Source organism: Megalobrama amblycephala, linkage group LG24 (assembly GCF_018812025.1).
Source record: "Megalobrama amblycephala isolate DHTTF-2021 linkage group LG24, ASM1881202v1, whole genome shotgun sequence".
Lineage (NCBI taxonomy): Eukaryota > Metazoa > Chordata > Actinopteri > Cypriniformes > Xenocyprididae > Megalobrama > Megalobrama amblycephala.
In genome coordinates, this window is record NC_063067.1 from 22,304,277 (window position 1) to 22,323,269 (window position 18,993).

An 18,993-nucleotide genomic window follows, 5' to 3' on the forward strand; every position below is an offset into this window, starting at 1 on the left:
GTATACTGTTGTTACTTGACCCCCCACCTCCCACCTGGGACTCATTCTATTTCTGTTTATCAAATGTTTGTGATATTTGTTCAGATTATGTCTCAGCTGTTGAATCTTTTTATGCTAAGGGTGTCTCAGGTCACTGATTGTTTTTATGGCAACCGGAGCCTTAACGCTTCACTTATGGCCACATTACCTCTAAACCATACCAGGAATGTTGTAAGAGAACACTGTGAATGCAGTGAGAGAGTTGTCAAATAACTTTATTTTGTTTACAAAATACAAAGAAATATTACAATTAATATAGTTAAGTGTTTATAACTTTTGTGTTTACACAAAACTATTGGGCAAAAAAATGGTTCAGTAATAAATGAAAAGCATTAAACTTGATGGAAACACAGGTTACGATGTCCTCTGGCTGCTGGTACCAGCAGTACTGGCCTCTCTGAACTGCTGTGTCCAGCTCTGAGGATCCTGCTCAAAAAGCTTCAAGAGAACAGACCCATACCACAACAGTGTTACTCACTAGAACTTATTCAGATACATTAGTGTAATATATGTGCTCAACTGAAATGCATTACACTCATGAATAAAACAACATGGCTTTTCAACAGTCATTAGTTAAGGGTAAATCCTGTCAAGAACATGTCAGGGCCACATGTCAACCAAAACTAAAATTGTTTAAAAGAAATGAAGCTTATTTTAAAAACCATGTGCAAAGCAATGTGCGTTTTAGTCTGTTTATTAATTAATAGCCCATGACAATAGATGCAAATCAAATATCAGGGGTGAAAAAGACCAAATGTAACATGGTTGGGACAAGACATTTGAAAAAGAGAGGTCATGGTTTATTAAGATTAATTTAATACAAGGCAGTAATATTAGGGTTAATTATACACAAGTATTTAAATTACAAACTCTGAGAAAATTGAAATAATGTATTATTTATTACTTTATTACTTTGTAATAAAGTAATGATAAATACAGTAACAATTTGTACTTTGAAAAGCTGTAGTCATATTTAGGATTAAAGGTAAAAGTTATCCATGGAAAAAATCTATATAAATCACTATATAGATCACCACGTTTTTTTGCAGACGGCAAGAAAGGGAGGTTATAATGGTTATTGTTAAATGGGTGCTAAAATGTCAAATATGTAAAGACAGGGGTGCCAAACTTAGATACTGAAGGACTTGATTAGGGTTGAAGCTAAACTGTGCAGGGCTCTGGCCCTCTAGAAACTGGAGAATTGCACCACTGATGTAAGGGTATAAAACATTACACAGAGGTTACACGATTTATATATTATATTTTACTACACAATTTGAATGCATGATGTGGAAGGAAAAACAAAAACAAAAAAAACACCAAAAGCAAAGTGGATGCTATGTATGTGAGATTTAAAAGCAGTGAATATGCGAATGTTATTATGTGTGTGTGTAATGTGTGTATTGAGTAGTAATTGCATGAGTGTTATATATATTCTATATCTTTATACAATACAGACTGTTTCAAAGAAGAATGTATACTGTGGAATTACAAATTTAAGAATCTGTTTAAGATCTGCGGATCCTACATCCTGACCATTTGGCAGGACAAGCTCAAGATACAGCAGTGCCTTTGTCTCTATGATAATGTAAAGGTATGGGCAATACTGTCAGACTGATTGGATTAGCACCTATGCATTTGAATGCTTTGATCTTCCAACTGGAAGTCAAACTATGTGTGAATGTTTACAAAGTCTTAGTTCTCGTGACCAGCTACTGTTTACCATTTGGGGTACTATTATCTACACAGTCGGGGGTAATTTCCTGTATTGTCTTCAGATGCTTTTGTTTTAGTGGTCACTTCTAAGGCTGTGTGTAAGGGCAACACCTTTAAGGACTGCCCACTGAATGCCTATAAAACATCATGTATACACTGCATTAGTTAGATTTTGGATGACCACAGTGACGCACAGCGTGTTTCTCAATAAAGAGTAACTTCTGCTTCAAGAGATCCCAAAGTCTCCTGGTCTATGCTTCTGAGATTTCCAACAATATGTATATTTTGTGTATGTGAGAGGTGCTGTAGACGGGTATTATGACACATAAATGTGTGTATTTCACAGTTTAAGCGCAATAAGCCACCAAACTCAATTCGTGATTGCACACTGTCCGAGAGGCGGCTTTCTGTGCGCACTTCGAGTGTGTCTCACACAGAAAGCCGCCTGTCAGCATGTAAGCACTGAATTCAGTTCTCCTGCGTGGTTTATTGCACTTTTAAAGGGTCATGAAACCCCAAAACACTTTTTTTTAGATGTAAACAGATATGTATAGGCTGCACATCATTGAAAACACTAAAGGTACTCATTAATGTTATTCATAAGTGAAAAATAGTTATTTTTGCATTTTTCAGAGCGATTTCTGTCTTCCTGTTTGAAAAGCTGAGTCGGAGCAACGTCACAAAATCTGACGTCATCGTGTACTTTCGAACATGCTGACATAGATTCTCGACATATATATTCATGACATAAAGCTCATTCAATCCAATCACTGCACTGTAGTATGCATACGATTATAATTGCGGTATTATGCATGAGGAAGTATCACTTCTCTCGCCTCGGTCTGTTGTCATTCAGAGACATATCGTTGGTGTTCGTTTCCTCAGTGCTACAACACAATGTGTTTTCCTGCGACGCGACCAGAGCAGAGGTTTGTGTGCATGTGGATTGTTTTGCTGTAATCTACCAGCACAAATGGAAAATATGTTCGCCTGAGATCGCATTACAGCGGAGAATTCAAATGTCTCAAAAGTGCGGCTCATTCATCTCTGCCTGCTCTAGCTGCGTTCAAATACGCAAGCCATAGGCTGTTTCCCTCAGCACAGCACGTGTGTTGTTTGTATTTTGCTCGCGATGCAGTCAGAACTGGAGTTTGAATACGAACACATGAAAAATACGATTGTTTTTGTGATATACAGGCGGAGCGCGCATATGCTCGGTTTCAGCGCGGAGCTCCGCAATGAGTTTAATAACACTAGCCACGTGGCACATAGCTCATACAGAATAAAGTATCCGTGTTTAAAGTTTTTATTTCACACATTCTCCTGCACCAAACATTAACCAGCACGGTGTAGTTATGCACACATATTTCATCAAGTCTTCTTCAAATGAATTATATGTGCAAACTGGACACTGATACAGTTGTAACGCGACGACACGATTATTCTAAAATACTGATTTTGAGACTGCAGTGCTCGTAAATGTAATCAAAGTAGCCTATTATTAGCCCTATTAAATATTCTTTCACATTTCTCCCTTGTGCTTGGGAGTTTGTTGTCATTCTCTCCATGCTCATATATTGATATTCATTATTCTGTATAATGAGTGTGTTGTATGTCTGTGCTTCATTGGTTGTTCTCTCCCCTCTTCCCCCCCTCTACACTCCCACTTTTCCAGAGCTTTACATGCCCATTTTCACAGACTTTTTGAAACTCAGAGGTGTGAACGACCAGGGTAAAACAGGGGGGTTTCATGACCCTTTAATAACAAGCATGTTCCACTTTTTATTTCTTCATTTACCCATGTGACCATAATCATAGGTGTGATTGGCAAAGGACAAAAAAGCAGGAAACTATACGGTGCACTTACCATGGGGGCGGGGCTTTGTTATGGGGAGGGGCTTATGGAGGGGCATGGCTTGCTTTTGTACTGTTTTTTTATGATAAAGTTATGTAAAATAACTGCTCAGTGCTGCAAAACAGACAACTCTGCTAATGCTAACTTAATTCTATATAAACTATTAGGGGTGTGACGAGACAGGTATCTCAAAAGACGAGACTCGAGATTGAGTTCACGAGACGAGACAAGATGGTGAAATACACGACTAGAAAAAAATAGTCTGCAGGTGTATTTGAAATGTTTTAACTAATCATCTTGTAATGAATGTCATTTCAGTTCTACTTTCTGAGTATGAATTATCATATGCAGTAAAAGACAACAATACTCAAGTAATGTAAAAGGTTTTGACACTAACTCAACTGACTGACTTCTCTTCTGTATGATTTCAGTCTCTTCAGATCTTACTGTACATGATTTATGAACTTCTACAACTTTTGACCTCCTAACTGAACTCCTTTCCACAAACTGATCATAGAAATAAAAACAGTATAAATAAAAATGGTAACACTTTACAATAAGGTCTCATTTATTAACATTAATGTATTAACCAACATCAACTAACAATGAGCAATATATGTGCTACAGTATTTATTAATCTAACATGTTAATGTTAGTTAATAAAAATAGTCATTCATTGTTAGTTCATGATAGTTCACAGTGCATTAACTAATGTTAACAAATGAAACCTTACTGTTTGTGCTTAATAAGATTAAGAGAAAACTGTTATTCATTTTTATGGTAACACTTTACAATAAATGCAACCATAATCGCACTCTCTCAATATTCAAAGTGCAAATAAGACCAATTTTTCTTTGATACAGCGCTAAGAGATGGTTACAACTACATTGCCCAGCCTAAAATAGCTTTCATATTGAGAGATATCTGTATTCATCAGGGAGCCGCTTTCAAAATGCGGGGTATTGAAATCTTGTTTGAATGCGCGCTCGCGTTTACTTTCACTTTCGTGATCGCGTGTAACTCTGTGAATATGGAGCGGAGGCGACTGTTATCCAACTGAATTAAATGTTTTTTTTTATTTAAATACAAAGCAAAAGGACAGTGGAGGCGTAATGTAAACGTAGAGGTGGCATATTCTTTCCTAATCATCCTAACACTCTGTCATGGCAACATCACAGACTACTTTTCGCCTCGACGAGAAATCTCGTCACAATTTAGTCTCGCTCGTCACACCCCTATAAACTATATAACAGCATAGGCCTATTAGTTACTAGCCTAAACTGGACGGAGACACGGAGCGCCCTGTAACTCACTGACCTGCCTGCGTTCACAATTCACACGGTGCAGATGGGAACGGCTGACTACACCGTTTATGGGAATAAATTGTGTATTTCCCTCACAATTGTCACAAAAACTCACTAGTCTGTACACTGTCTGTCTGGTCTCTCTGCGCGTTGCTTTGCGAGATCATGCGGCGCGATTTTTTTTTTCCTCGCTGCTGCACGAGTCTGTGTGAGAATATGGGGGTGTGGCGTGAGAGCGTGAGAATTGGGTCAATTGCGTGAGAGTTGGCAGCCTTGCCGTTACTTTGCTAAATTAGCCCAGAATCGTTTAACATTAATGTTATGGAATCATGACAAAAATGATCAATAGATTGGTTAAATTTTACTAGACCTGCATATAAAAATGAAAGACAATATGGATTTGCTTATCTGAATCATCAGTGTTCACTGAAGCTGTTCACGTGAGTAGATGGTTGGGCGCGGTTGTGTGCGCATTCATAACAGTGCGCGTACACTTTGAACTTCAATCGTGACAAATGATTGGACTACTTGCGGAGTGACATGACGACATGAATCAGAGGCACAAAAAACGTTGACAGCGGTGAGCGGTCATTATGTTTACCAATACTCGACCCATCGCAACCGGCGCAACCCTACGGAGCCCCTAAAGGGACATGGTGGTAGAAAAAAAAATGGGAAGGAAGGAAATTTTATGTGGTGGTGGAAAAAAATTTGGGACGGGAGAATTTTTTATTTTTTTTTCAAATCTTTTGCGTTCCCTCGCAAAGATGTTTTGCGTTCCCTCGCAAAGATTGCGTTCCCTTGCAAAGATGTTTTGCGTTCCCACGCAAAGATGTTTGCGTTCCCTCGCAAAGTTATAATCGTTCCCTTGCACTTTTCAGACGGTCCCTTCAGGCGTGTATCTCCGCCGCCTGCTCATAGAGACCAATTTATTATAAAACACATTTGAGGAAAATTGGGTTGTTGTAGCTTGTTGTCTAGGCTACTATGATTGGAAGTAGCTGCATTTGTGTTTTAACAACGTTTAGCTCACGAGTTATTAATCCGGGAAGCTTGAATCTGTGAATATATTACCAACCGAACTGCTTGACATAAGCACTGACTGCATTCATTTTTGAGTCCAACAAGTTCAAACTCTATGAGCCGCGCATTATTTGTGTGCATTATTAACGTATGTTACTAACTAAAACACTACTGCCAGCCAGCGGGACATTAAAGAGGAAGTGTTTGTCCGAGCTCACAGCAAGGGAACAATTATAACTTTGCGAGGGAACGCAAAACATCTTTGCGAGGGAATGCAAAACATCTTTGCGAGGGAACGCAAAACATCTTTGCGAGGGAACGCATTCTTTGCGAGGGAACGCAAAGATTTGAAAAAAAAAAAAAATTCCTCCCATCCCAAATTTTTTTCCACCACCAAGTAAAATTTCCTTCCTTCCCATTTTTTTTTCTACCACCTTGTCCCTTTAGGGGCTCCGTACAACCCTGACCCCCCACCCCCAATTTTTTTTGCATGATTTACGAGAGCATCATTTTCAGGTCGGAAAAGACGGATTTCCGGATTTTTCCGGAAGAATCACACCCCTGCATAATGTACTTGAATGGATTGTTTTGTAAAATGCATGAAATAGACAATTCTTTTCTTTCTTTATTTTTTGTTGTTGTTTGTTTTTGACCAAAAATGGACAATAAATGGATTGGAATATTTTTTATTTTTATTTTAATTTTGTTAAAGGTCCCGTTCTTCGTGATCCCATGTTTCAAACTTTAGTTAGTGTGTAATGTTGTTGTTAGAGTATAAATAAAATCTGTAAAATTTTAAAGCTCAAAGTTCAATGCCAAGCGAGATATTTTATTTAACAGAAGTCGCCTACATCGAACGGCCAGTTTGGACTACATCCCTCTACTTTCTGAAGGAGGGACTTCATAGAACAAGGAAGTCATCAGCCCGTTTTTATGACAGTGGAAACAGTGGTATACAGATAAGTAAATTATGTGAAAAATACTGTGTTTTTTTACACGCGAAACATGAACACATGTTATATTGCACACTATAAACACAATCAAAGCTTCAAAAAACCACGAAAAACGGGACCTTTAAAGAAAACAAAAACACGTCAAAACCAAGGATCTAAAAATAGGACAAACACGCGCCTACAATCACTCTAACATGTCAGTAATTTTAAGTCCTGTGCGGATACACTGATTTACATACCGCAATTATAAAATCTCTATCAAATGTAGGGATGGGTACCGAAACCCGGTATTAAATTGGCCCCCCGGGGCTAAATTCTGAAAGACTGGTGTATCGATAAGCTCTGACGTTAACGGTTCTGCTATCGGTACTGGAGAAATTATGAAGAAAATACACATACATTTATTATTGCTATATAGACATTATCTTGTGAATTCTATCTCGCCAGAGTCGCCAGCTGTGTCTGTATGCAATAATATTAGGACATTTGTCTATGATGCATTTTTGCTTTTGCAATCCAGAAGAGAGATCGCGCTCATGCAGAGGAGCTACAGTGCGCGCACAACATTTAAACCCTGTTTAATGGTGACGATGGAAGAGAGAACTAAACAACTAAACATCTGCTTACACTTTAGGACTGTGATTATTAAGCAAATTTTATTTTTGATTTCAATTTTGGCTTCCAAGGATCATAAAGAAGATATCTGAGGTAAAACTATTAAAAACTAGTTGTCTAGCACACCTTCATTCTCTTCACAGCTGTGCGTGTTCCTTCCTCCCTAAACCCAAACTTAAAGCAAAACAAGTAACTTTTTTTACCTTCATAAATAATTTTCTAAGTCCTTACGAATGGTTAATTGACTTGTAGTGGTGTGTTTGAGGCATGCACTAACACCCTCTGGCACGCTTACGCCAGAAAACAGCACTTGCAATTTGAGCTGCACCGACCCGACACAATCTTGCCTCATGTTCACGTTCACGCGAGAGTGACAAAATGCTTTACAGTAATTCAAAAACAATGTATATATTATGACTTTATAAGACAATTTCGAAAATTACCCACCTCCATCAAGATTTCTTGTACTGTATTTGCAAAACTACTGCACTGGTGAGTGTTGTAGTCGTTAAAGCTTTAAAGCGGAACTCAGTAAGATTTGCGAAGCTCCCCCTACAGGTTCCTTCAGTGAATCACACTGTTGTAAATACTCCAAGCGCAGCTCTGGACTACAACGACTACAACGCTCACCAGCGCAGTAGTCATTTGGAACACAAATGAATCAGTATATCGAATCTGCTGTTCGGAGCGCCATAGTCACGTGATTTCAGCTGTTGGCAGTTTGACACACGATCTGAATCATGATTTGATACACTGATTCATTTGTGCTCCGAATCTTCCTGAAGCAGTGTTTTGAAATCGGCCATCACTAAAGTCATTTTTTTTTTTTTTTTTTTTTGGCGCTCCAAAAATATTCTCGTTGCTTTATAATATTAATATTGAACCACTGTACTCACATGAACTGATTTAAATATGTTTTTAGTACCTTTATGGATCTTGAGAGAGGAAGTGCCATTGCTCCCTATGGAGGCCTCATGGAGCCATCGGATTTCAACTAAAATATCTTAATTTGTGTTCCGAAGATTAACGAAGGTCTTACGGGTGAGGAATGGCATGAGGGTAAGTAATAAGTGACAGAATTTTCATTTTTGGGTGAACTAACCCTTTAACGATACCCATCCCTAATCAAATGACATTTGTCGCCAGGATATAGCCCTACTCCTCCACGCCTCTCCTGACTTGTCCTTGCGGCCCCCCAGGGAGGCGCGCCCCACACTACTGTTTTGTTCCGAATATAAGATGTTTTTTTCTTAGAGATACATTTGAAAAAACATGTTTGTCTTATATTCAGGGTCTAGACTTTTACATGTCAATAATACTCCCACTACAATAGGTGATGTCAAATATATGTAAAACGAGTGAGCCAAGAAATACATATATGGTGTGTCAGAGTGTAAAGTTCGAAGATCACGAGCGCAAAAAGACTTTCTTTATGAAGATTTTCTTTATAAAATACAAGATTTGTTGTTCCAAAATGTTCATCTTGAAAAAATAGGGAGGTGGGGTGTCATCTTTTATTCAGAACAATACAGTAATAATGTTAAACAAGAAAAAAAAAAGATTTATCAATGCACCTCTAATTACGTTCATAAACATTAAACATTATTTTAAATTACATTAATGGCACAATCCCCTGCCCATTTTCAAAATGAATAGAACGTACAAAAATTATCAACAATAATACTGTGGTCAAATTATAGCTATAGATTTCCCCTTTTTTAAAATTGATCCCCTGCCTATGAGAAACTCTCTGCACATCCCTGGGTGAATGTAATAAGTAAAAAAGAACAAACCTCTCCAACAAACTCCAGTATCTTGAGTTTGGACACCTCCTTCTCTGCCCGCAGTCCCCAGCGGAATTCATATTCCACCGGCTCTGTGTGAGGAATCTTCACATACTCCAAATATCTGAAACAGACATGTGAAATAAAAATGAAAAAGTTTTGCTAACTTGACCTGCAGGTGTGTCTCAATGTAAAAAAGCTGTCAAAAGTGCCTTCAGCCCAAAGATCTTTAACCATTACCCTCTAGGCTTTATCTTAAGTCACTCTCAGTACACCAATTTCATTAACAGTCCCTCTTGACTAGAAATCTTTCCAAACAGTTGCTCAATGCCAATGGTTATAATTGTTGTCTTGCTAGCTTGAATGGTTCAGAAGTCAAAGAAACATGTCAGGAGTCATCTGATGAAGATCATGAATCTTTCTTTGCCTTCATTCTGCTAGACCCCTTCATTGTCTATGGTGTGATATAAACCACCTGTTCATGGTCTAAGGAACAGCAGCTCTGAACACACCAATTCTCACTGGGACTCAAACCCACAACCTCTGAGCACATCAGTTGCTGTACTTGTAGCCTGAGTTACGAGTATTCAAAGTGAGGGCTTGGGTCAAATTAGGAGGGGTTACTTTGCACTATTTAAAGGTGCTAAAGAGGATGTTTTGTTTTATACATTTTTGCAATATTACTTGAAACTGTCTTTACTAACTGATAAAATACTATTTATTAAGTGCACTGAAAGGAATAATATTAATATACATCATCTGTGCACGAGGTAGGGCCTTAAAAACATCAGCCAATCATTTACGCGATCATCGCGTAAATGATTGGCCCTCTGGCTTGTCAATCACTGCCGTGACACTCCTTGTGAGAGACGTGCACGGATTGGCCCTCTGGCTTGTCAATCACTGCCATGACGTTCCTTGTGAGAGACCAGCGCGGATGCGCGCTCCAGTAACTTTCTACACTCCACAGGCGCCGCATGCAATGTTTTTGTCCGGAGACAGGAGTAACAACGGCAGATTATGAGTTACCTGCGGTGAGTCCTACATAATGAATCCACTAACACGATACAGCGAATGCCGGTGGTAAACACTCGTTTTCCAATACTCGTGCACGAGTTTTGGGAGGCGTTCCCTCGAAAGGAGGGGGGGCTGTTCTTACGCATGCGCTCATTTCAAAAACTCAGTAACAGTCTCTGGTTTCTCAGTCGACGAAAAGATCCTCTTTATCACCTTTAAAGAAAACCAATCATTTTGTTGCAGAAAGACACATTCTCTTACTTCTGCCGTACAAACTCATCTGTGACCACCTTCTTTACATCACCAAACTCGTCATGTTTCTCCCTGTGATGAGACACAAGTATCACAAGTGAATTATTTAAAGAAAAGTAACAGTAAAATTACTTTTTCCAAAAGAATCTTGTCCACAAACCCTGGATCCACCCGCAGCTTCTTGAGTGTATTCCACACCAGATCTATAGCATTCATGGAAAACACATTAACAAACCATCCATCGAAACTGAAGAGTAATGTGATTGTGTGAATGGCCAAGCACTCACTCTCTTTGATGACACCACCCTTCATGAAAATGACACTGAGAATGACAAATAGCAGACCCTTCTTTGGGTTTTCAGGACGCCTGTGTGAATAGAAGAATCAGTGCAGCACAAAACAGCTAGACTAGTGCAGGTGTGTTTGAATGAATCTCACAAAAGGTCAGCTCAGAGTCAGTCAGTTTGTCTATTTTCGCCAATACCTGTTGATATTTTCATGGCAACAGGAAGTTCAAAAGATACAGTCTGTTCAGAATCAGCCCATTTGGGAAAATAAATACGCCCTGCTCACGCAATTATGTGCTCAAGCTTCTTTGAAACAAACTGTATTGTACGAAGTGCTATACAAATAAAGGTGACTTGACTTAAAACTAGGGTTGCAAATCCCAGGAATTTACAAGGCTGGAAACATTCCATGGGAATTAACGGGAATATATGGGAATAAACATGGAATTTTCAAAATCGTAGGTTAGCTCATAACAGGGAACTTAAATGTAGTTGGAGAAAAAAAAACATCTTGCAGCATAATCTTGGTTAAAACAACCAGATTTAATGCAATTTCAGTTGAATTTTTTACCCTGCACATTCCTCAATTACATTCACACAGCACACTACTTACTGCAGGGTTATTGAGGCCATACACCCCGCACGCACTGTGCATTTCTCTATAACATACACATTTGATCAAAAATTCAGAAAAAAACGGTAATGTGAAATATAATTACAATTGAAAATAATGGTTTTCTATTTTAATATACATTACATACAATTTCCTGCGATGGATTAATAAAGTATCTATCTATTAAAATATAATTTATTTCTGTGATGCAAAGCTGAATTTTCAGCAGTCATAACTCCAGTCTTCAGTGTCACATGATCGTTCAGAAATCATTCTAATATGATAATTTGATACTCACTTATCAATGTTGGAAACAGTTGTGCTGCTTAATATTTTTTAAAACCTGTGATACTTTTTTTTCAGGATTCTTTGATGATTAAAAAGTTAAAAAACAGCATTTATTTAAAATAGAAATCTTTTATAACAATATTTACTACCGTTCAAAATTTGGGGGTCAGTATTTTTTTTTTCTTTTTTTTTTAAATTAATACTTTTATTCAGCAAGGATGTGTGAAATTGATAAAAAGTGATATTAAAGATTTCTATTTTGAATAAACGCTGTTCTATGGAGTCAAATTAATGCCTTAAAGTTTTGCACAAAAATAAAGTTTTGCAAAACAAAAACAAAAAAAAGAATTGAGCAATAAAAAAATGTTTTGCAAACAAAAATAAAGAATTGCAAAGGAAAAATAAAGTATTGAGCAGAAAAAATAAGTTTTGCAAGCAAAAATAATAAATTGCAAAATAAAATAACGTAGTGCAAAAATAAAAATATAATCAATTACAAAAATCAATGACAGCTATAATCCTATTTTATCTTTGCCACATATTTTTCATGCTCAAACCTACTAAACCATTTGCAACGCTCATTTTATTCTGCGTTTCAGTCAAGCCTGCGCTCACAATACCAGTTTTCCTTTGCGCTGCACTTTTCTGTGCGGTTCTCTTTATGGCACTGGTTTGATGTGGGGGTGGAGTCAAGAAAAGGGGGCACGCCCCCGCGAAACACGTCATCAGCAGGAGACGCAGATCACAACAGAACAGATCAAGCATAGACACAGAGCGCATTTATTATAATCTGAAAACCATGCCCACCGGGGAAAAAACAATCCAACTGTCTCCATTGACTTTGTATTGCGTGAGGCTGCCTTCTTGTCTTTTCTGACTCATTAAAAAAAACAGAACAATGCTTAAAAGCTGCTGTGTGACAATGCAACTAACAAGCTAAAAAACCCAGAAATAAGTTTTTATAAGCTGTCGACCCCAAAAACGAATGTTTAAGGACACAGAAGTGGATACAGGCAGGGAGACAGAGCGCAACGGGTCATATTACTATAAGAAATGCATTGGAGGAGGTCGTAATCGGCGACAACATATGCTAAACAAACCAACAAAAACAAACCATTCATTATTTTTAACCATTTCAAAGAATTATTTCACCTGTCGCCGATTACGTTTCCCTCCAATGCATTTCGCAGGGGCGTGCCCCCATTTCTTGACTCCACTCCCACGTCAAACCAGTGCCATAAAGAGATCCGCACAGAAAAGTGCAGTGCAAAGGAAAACCGGTATCGTGAGCGCACACTTGACTGAAACGCAGAATAAAATGAGCGTTGCAAATGATTTAGTAGGTTTGAGCATGAAAAATATGTGGCAAAGATAAAATAGGATTACAGCTGTCATTGACTTTTGTAATTGATTATATTTTTATTTTTGCAATTTTTATTTTATTTTGCAATTTATTATTTTTGTTTGCAAAACTTTTTCCGCTCAATACTTTATTTTCCTTTGCAATTCTTTATTTTTGTTTGCAAAACATTTTTTTATTGCTCAATTCTTTTTTGTGTTTTGCAAAACTTTATTTTTGTGCAAAACTTTAAGGCATTTTGACTCCATACTGTTCTTTAACTTTTTGTTCATCAATGAATCCTGAAAAAAGTATCACAGGTTCCAAAAACAAGCAGCACAACTGTTGATAACTGAGTATCAAATTAGCATATTAGAATGATTTCTGAATGATCATGTGACACTGAAGACTGGAGTTATGACTGCTGAAAATTCAGCTTTGCATCACAGAAATACATTTTTATTAATGTTTATTTTTATGTTTGTATACATTTTATATAAATTTATATAAAATTTCAAATTTCCATAAATTCCTGTTAAGCTTCCAGAAAAAAAAAAATTCCCCAGGTTAAGTTCCCATGGGAAGTTTCCGGAAATGTATCACAAACTTTACGCCCCTTTGCAAACCTACTTAAAACTTATAAATTGAATTACTGCAGAAGCACATCAAGTAGAAGCACTAATAAGGGACCGCTGCAGCAGCTTTAAGTTCAACTAAAAATGGAAAACTTTTTATGTGTTTTGGCCGTTCATTTACATGACAAAAGCATTTTGGGGGCCTAAAAACGCAAATTTTGAAAACAGGATTCAAAGAAGATGAATTTGTGCTATTTGTGTGTGGGGGGGGGGGGGGGGACTAATGCATACATGTACGTGGAAGCGTGTTATAGTAGTGTTTATCCAAAGTGTGTGTGTGTTACTTACATGCTCACAGGCTCTCCATGAATGGGCTCCAGCTTATTGATCAGGATATAAATGTGATTTTTGGGATCAGTCTCCACCAGCTTTAATCCAAACACCTGCATCAAATACATGAGTTCATCTCTGCTCAAATTCACACCCATAAAAGGCCATTTAGTCATGGTATTCTCCACATGTTGTACCTGCTCAAATGTACGGCAAACTCTGTTGATGATATCTGTATAGATGTGTTTGTAATCCTTGATCACATGTTTGCCAATATCTGCAGAAATCAGTCAAAAGTCAGGAAAGACAAAAAAAATGTTTCAAATATAAATACAATATTTCTATTATGAATAATTATTTCTCTAAAAAGCAGAACTATAATAGGGATCTAATAAAGTGTAATATACTGACTATAGAAGACAAACCTGCTCTTCGAATGGGTATTTTTTTTTGGTCTTTAATCAAGATGAATTGGACCACCTCTGCCACCTTGGCATAAAGCAGAGAAATATATTAAAATATAACTATTACTGATTAACATTTTTGTAACATTTTGGCTTGCTTAGTTGGAAACACTTAATATTCAGCAATATTATTGATCTGACTGCACTGACATTATTGGATTATTGAGAGCTGAACTAAGCTAGACAATGACATTGTTTTCTGCAGAGCTGCTTTTATAAATAAATTGAACTAATTTCATATTCGATGAACTTTACACAGTTATTGAACTGAATCAACAATGAAATGGGGTCCGTTCTTCATACCTCACTTAATAAATCTGAGATGATTTGACAGATGCCAGATCTTCTAATCGTGATAACTGAACTGCCTAATTTGGTTCTTCAAACAAATTTGTGGATTGGATTAAAATATCTTAATTAAATTGTCTGAGATTACTGTGCGCTCTTGTGTTTATTGAAAAGGGCAGATGTATTGATACTCAAAACCATGATCAGCAATGCAGCGATTGACTGCATTGAAAGACAGCAATGTAGTGGCATCATATAATTAAAAAAGACACCTGACGAAAAGCTTGATGAATTTCTGGACCTTTAAGAAAACAGCCAAGCTACAACAACATAAAAGTTATAATAGATCAATGAAATTTGCACTTATATTTATATTCATGATTTCTAGTACAGGTTTTATATTTTTATTTCAGTGTTGTAATTAGCAATTAGTTTAATTTTACGTTTGAAGAAGATTTGTTTACATGCCAACATTAATTAAAGTTTCTTAAGGGTCAAGATCAAGTTATCTGCATTTCCTGCTCTACATCAAGCCACCTCCATAATAGCTGTTGTGGTTCAAATTAATGCATGCATGGCATAGACTAACTGTTCATCATGAGTGTATGACTCCAATAAAATTATTAGGTAATTATTTCTTCACGAATAAATCTCTCAATGAATAAAACTGGCTGTGTCTATATTATGATAAACTACACAACATTATAATATTATTTGCAAATTTATTTTTAAATCATTATTATTATTGTACTCTTGTAAGAAAGTAGCAGTTTGGAGCACACTAGCTTATAGAAAAGTAAGCATACATATTCATACTGAACTCCATCAGTACGGAATCTACTTTTACAGAGGGTTAACTCACAACTTTTCAGTAACTCTCCAGCACAGATGTTTAATTACCAGACTGTTTCACATGCAGAATATGATTTAAAAAGAAATGAATATCATCAATGACTTCACAGGTACCTTGCGGTCTATCTGATCAGATGTGAAGTTCTCTCGAGCTCTCTGGACCTGTGATGATGTTATCTGGCTGAAGGTTGCATCCTCATCACCCTCATTCAGCAATAACTGAGAGCGCTGCAGTCCACACACACATACAATCAATCTCACAATATCATTGACAATATATGTTGATATACAGTGTTTAACTTATTACTCAAGCAGCTCTCAAAATTCTGTTTCCTTCTGTTTACCTGCGCTTTGCTATAAACAGGGTTCCCACGCTTCTTGAAAGTACTTGAAAGTACTTGGATTTCAGACACATGAATTCAAGGCCTGGAAAGTACTTGAAAACAATATTGGTCCTTGAAAGTGCTTGAATTAAATTTGAAACAAATTTTGTGAAAATTTATTATAAGATGCCCCTCTTAGTCCTAGTATATTTGTTTTGGAATATTATTTTACAATCAGTTTCCGAGTGTTTTCTATTGCGGTACTTTCCCTTACTTGTTATTAGGCAGGGCTTGGACATTTGAGCTGTGACACTTGTTGTGTCCGAAATGAACATTCTTATAGGTGTGTGCGATTTTGATCGTGGACGATTAAAAGGTCTCCATGATCTGCTTTTGAAGAAATATTGTATCGTGCTATATCGCTTTCTGTCAGTTAGTTGCAGTCCTGGCGCCTCTGTCTCAACATACTGTGCAGTACAAAGCGACATACATTCACATCACATGTTAAAACAGCGATAGAGTTATACTCACGGAACACTGCAGTTATTCACAATCACAAAAGTTTATTATTTGCATGCGTTTTAAAGCCTTGCCAGTGAAACATTTTATCTGCGTGCTCGTCTAACACAGGCTTCTCTGAGCCGAAGCGCGCACACTCTAAAACCCTGTCAAACACTGCATTTGCTGGACAAAGTTATCATTCGCATCTTATTCTGCTAATACAGTCAATACACACAAGGTTTACACTACACCATCGGTTAAGTGTAAAGTTCAGCAGTTGAGAGAAAATCGAATCCGTGTCAATATATTAAATGCGCGCAAGAGCCTTAAAGGGACAGACAACAAATGCTGCGACTTGTGAAAAAAATGAAAATTCTGTCACTCTAAAGTTGATCCAAACCTGTATTCATTTGTCTTGTGCTGAACACAAAAGAACACATTTTGAAGAACGTGGGTAACCAAACATTTCCTACTACCCATTGACATCCATAGTATTTTCTTTCCTACTATGGAACTCACTGGGGACCAGCTGTTTGGTTACCCACATTCTTCAAAAAAAAACTCGGATGTTCAACAGAAGAAATGTATTTGGGTTTTAAACAACTCTTATGGTAAGTAAATAATGACAGAATTTCCTTTTTTTTTCCAATTTCTTTTCAATTTCATTTTTTTTTTCAATTACAGTAGCTTTAACAAGAAACTCATAAGAATTGTGATATATAAATTACAATTCTGATTTTTTTTTTCTCAGAATTGCAAGCTTATATATGATGTTTTCTTAACAAAGTTCGGGAGGAGCAAGTTCAGATTAACCTAATTAGCACAGGTGGAGAGCATTCAGTTTTACTCAACTCAACCAATGACTAGAGGTATAAATACAGCAGACTTACCTCTGTTCGTCTGAGAGTTTATCAGCATCCCTCCTCCACCCCATCTCCTCACTTATAGTTCTATCTACTTTTACCACACCGAGGGGAGTACTCTGGGTTTGGGCCAAAATTTCAAGCTCGGAGCCCTCTCCCCGGACAGCACGCCAAATACGCATAACTTTACTGTATTTAATTATATGGATATGTGAACTCGTGAACTATAATATATTGTATATATTCTGACTTAAAGCCACATTTACGATCCATATAATCCTTTTTTTTCACTCAATTGCAAAATGTATTTTTACAATATTCTCTCTATATTATAATGTTTTTACTGAAGTAATGATTCATAAAAAATGAAAACCAAAACTAGTATGGAATAATTATTAACATTTAGGGATAAGAAAGCTGCAAATATATATTTCCAAAATTAACGTACAAATGATTCTGTTCCTCTTCCGGGTTAAAATGGGTGCATATGCAATAGTATGATTAAAATGTTACGTACTGTAAGAGGTCTTTCATGACACTCCATATGTAATGTGAATTTGATAGGTGCTTGATATAAAATAAACGGTGCTTGAAAAAGTCCTTGAAAGTCCTTGAATCTGGTGTTCATGAAAGAGTGGGAACCCTGTATAAACATAATTTGAAAGCTAGATCAACACTTTGAGAACACGATCTTGATGGTTGGTTTTCTCCTTAGATGATTATATATTGCCATTATACATTATACATCGGTTCAAATGTGATCTCTCACACCGTGCAACAATTTAATCATATACTATCATATTCATAACTTAACATAAGTATATTTTGTTTAAACACCTGAGTGTGATTACTTACTCTCTGAGTTTTATTCAGAGAAGCTGAAACCGCTTTCTTCCTCTGAGACATAACGACCGATCCCTGAGTATTACATACACACACATACAGACACAAAATGGAAATAAATAAAACACATAAATCCGTGTAGTTTCTCATTTTGGATGTTACAAACGCAATACAATTTAAGATATCAACATCAGGACCAACAGATTCATTTAGATCAACCACTAACATTAACGTTACATATGTTTGAGTAAATTATGTAAATAATGTTGATAATAATACATGATAAGGTGTTTAAAAATGTTTTCACCTGTCAGTGATGTTTAATTCCTATCAAAGCAGTTTCCCGGTTGTTTCTTCTGCTGCTGATGAATGACAATGAGCTAACAGCTGAACATCGTCACACTGCCATCTGCTGGACAACAACCGTCTAGACCAGGGGCAAGTATTTTTGACAAAATAAATCTTCCCAGAATTTGTTTGGTAACAAGTACATTTACTAACATAAACAGGGGCGTAGTTTGTGGGGGGATGGGGGGAGGTATTCAAATCTGAAAATTATGTAGAATTCATTTAATTTGTAACAATAATTTTGTTTCTAATCAAATATGACTTTGTCATAATAAATTAGACAAAAAATACTCCCCCTCCATTGAACCGATTGGTAACGCCCAACCAATGCGCGTCGCACTTTGACCAAAACAACGCGAGTGGTGCTCTACTGTTTGAGTGAGCATGGGTAGCACCAAAAATGAAGAGAACCGCTGCCCAGCCAACTACAGGTGCTGGTCATATAATTAGAATATCATCAAAAAGTTGATTTCACTAATTCCATTCAAAAAGTGAAACTTGTATATTATGTTCATTCATTA

General features: G+C 36.9%; 1 protein-coding gene across 3 annotated transcripts; it reads right to left on the reverse strand.

Moving 5' to 3' along the window:
* Window positions 1-236: 236 nt before the first annotated feature.
* Window positions 237-18,570, reverse strand: ndnl2 (necdin-like 2). 3 transcript variants are annotated; one of them, XM_048178162.1, is made up of 12 exons: window positions 18,432-18,569; window positions 18,137-18,199; window positions 17,799-17,924; window positions 15,709-15,822; window positions 14,416-14,479; window positions 14,188-14,267; window positions 14,009-14,103; window positions 10,846-10,925; window positions 10,719-10,761; window positions 10,568-10,630; window positions 9,299-9,413; window positions 237-477 (listed from the first exon to the last, which is right to left on the reverse strand). In XM_048178162.1, the coding sequence occupies exons 2-12, from the start codon at window positions 18,185-18,187 to the stop codon at window positions 394-396; spliced, it is 915 nt and encodes a 304-aa protein (XP_048034119.1). In that variant the 5' UTR covers window positions 18,188-18,199; window positions 18,432-18,569; the 3' UTR covers window positions 237-393. The 3 variants fall into 3 exon arrangements, 2 of the variants coding, with proteins under 2 accessions (XP_048034119.1, XP_048034120.1); XR_007182957.1 differs by lacking the exon at window positions 10,568-10,630 and having other exon boundaries at window positions 10,691-10,761; window positions 18,432-18,570; XM_048178163.1 differs by lacking the exon at window positions 17,799-17,924 and having other exon boundaries at window positions 18,432-18,568.
* Window positions 18,571-18,993: the final 423 nt, after the last annotated feature.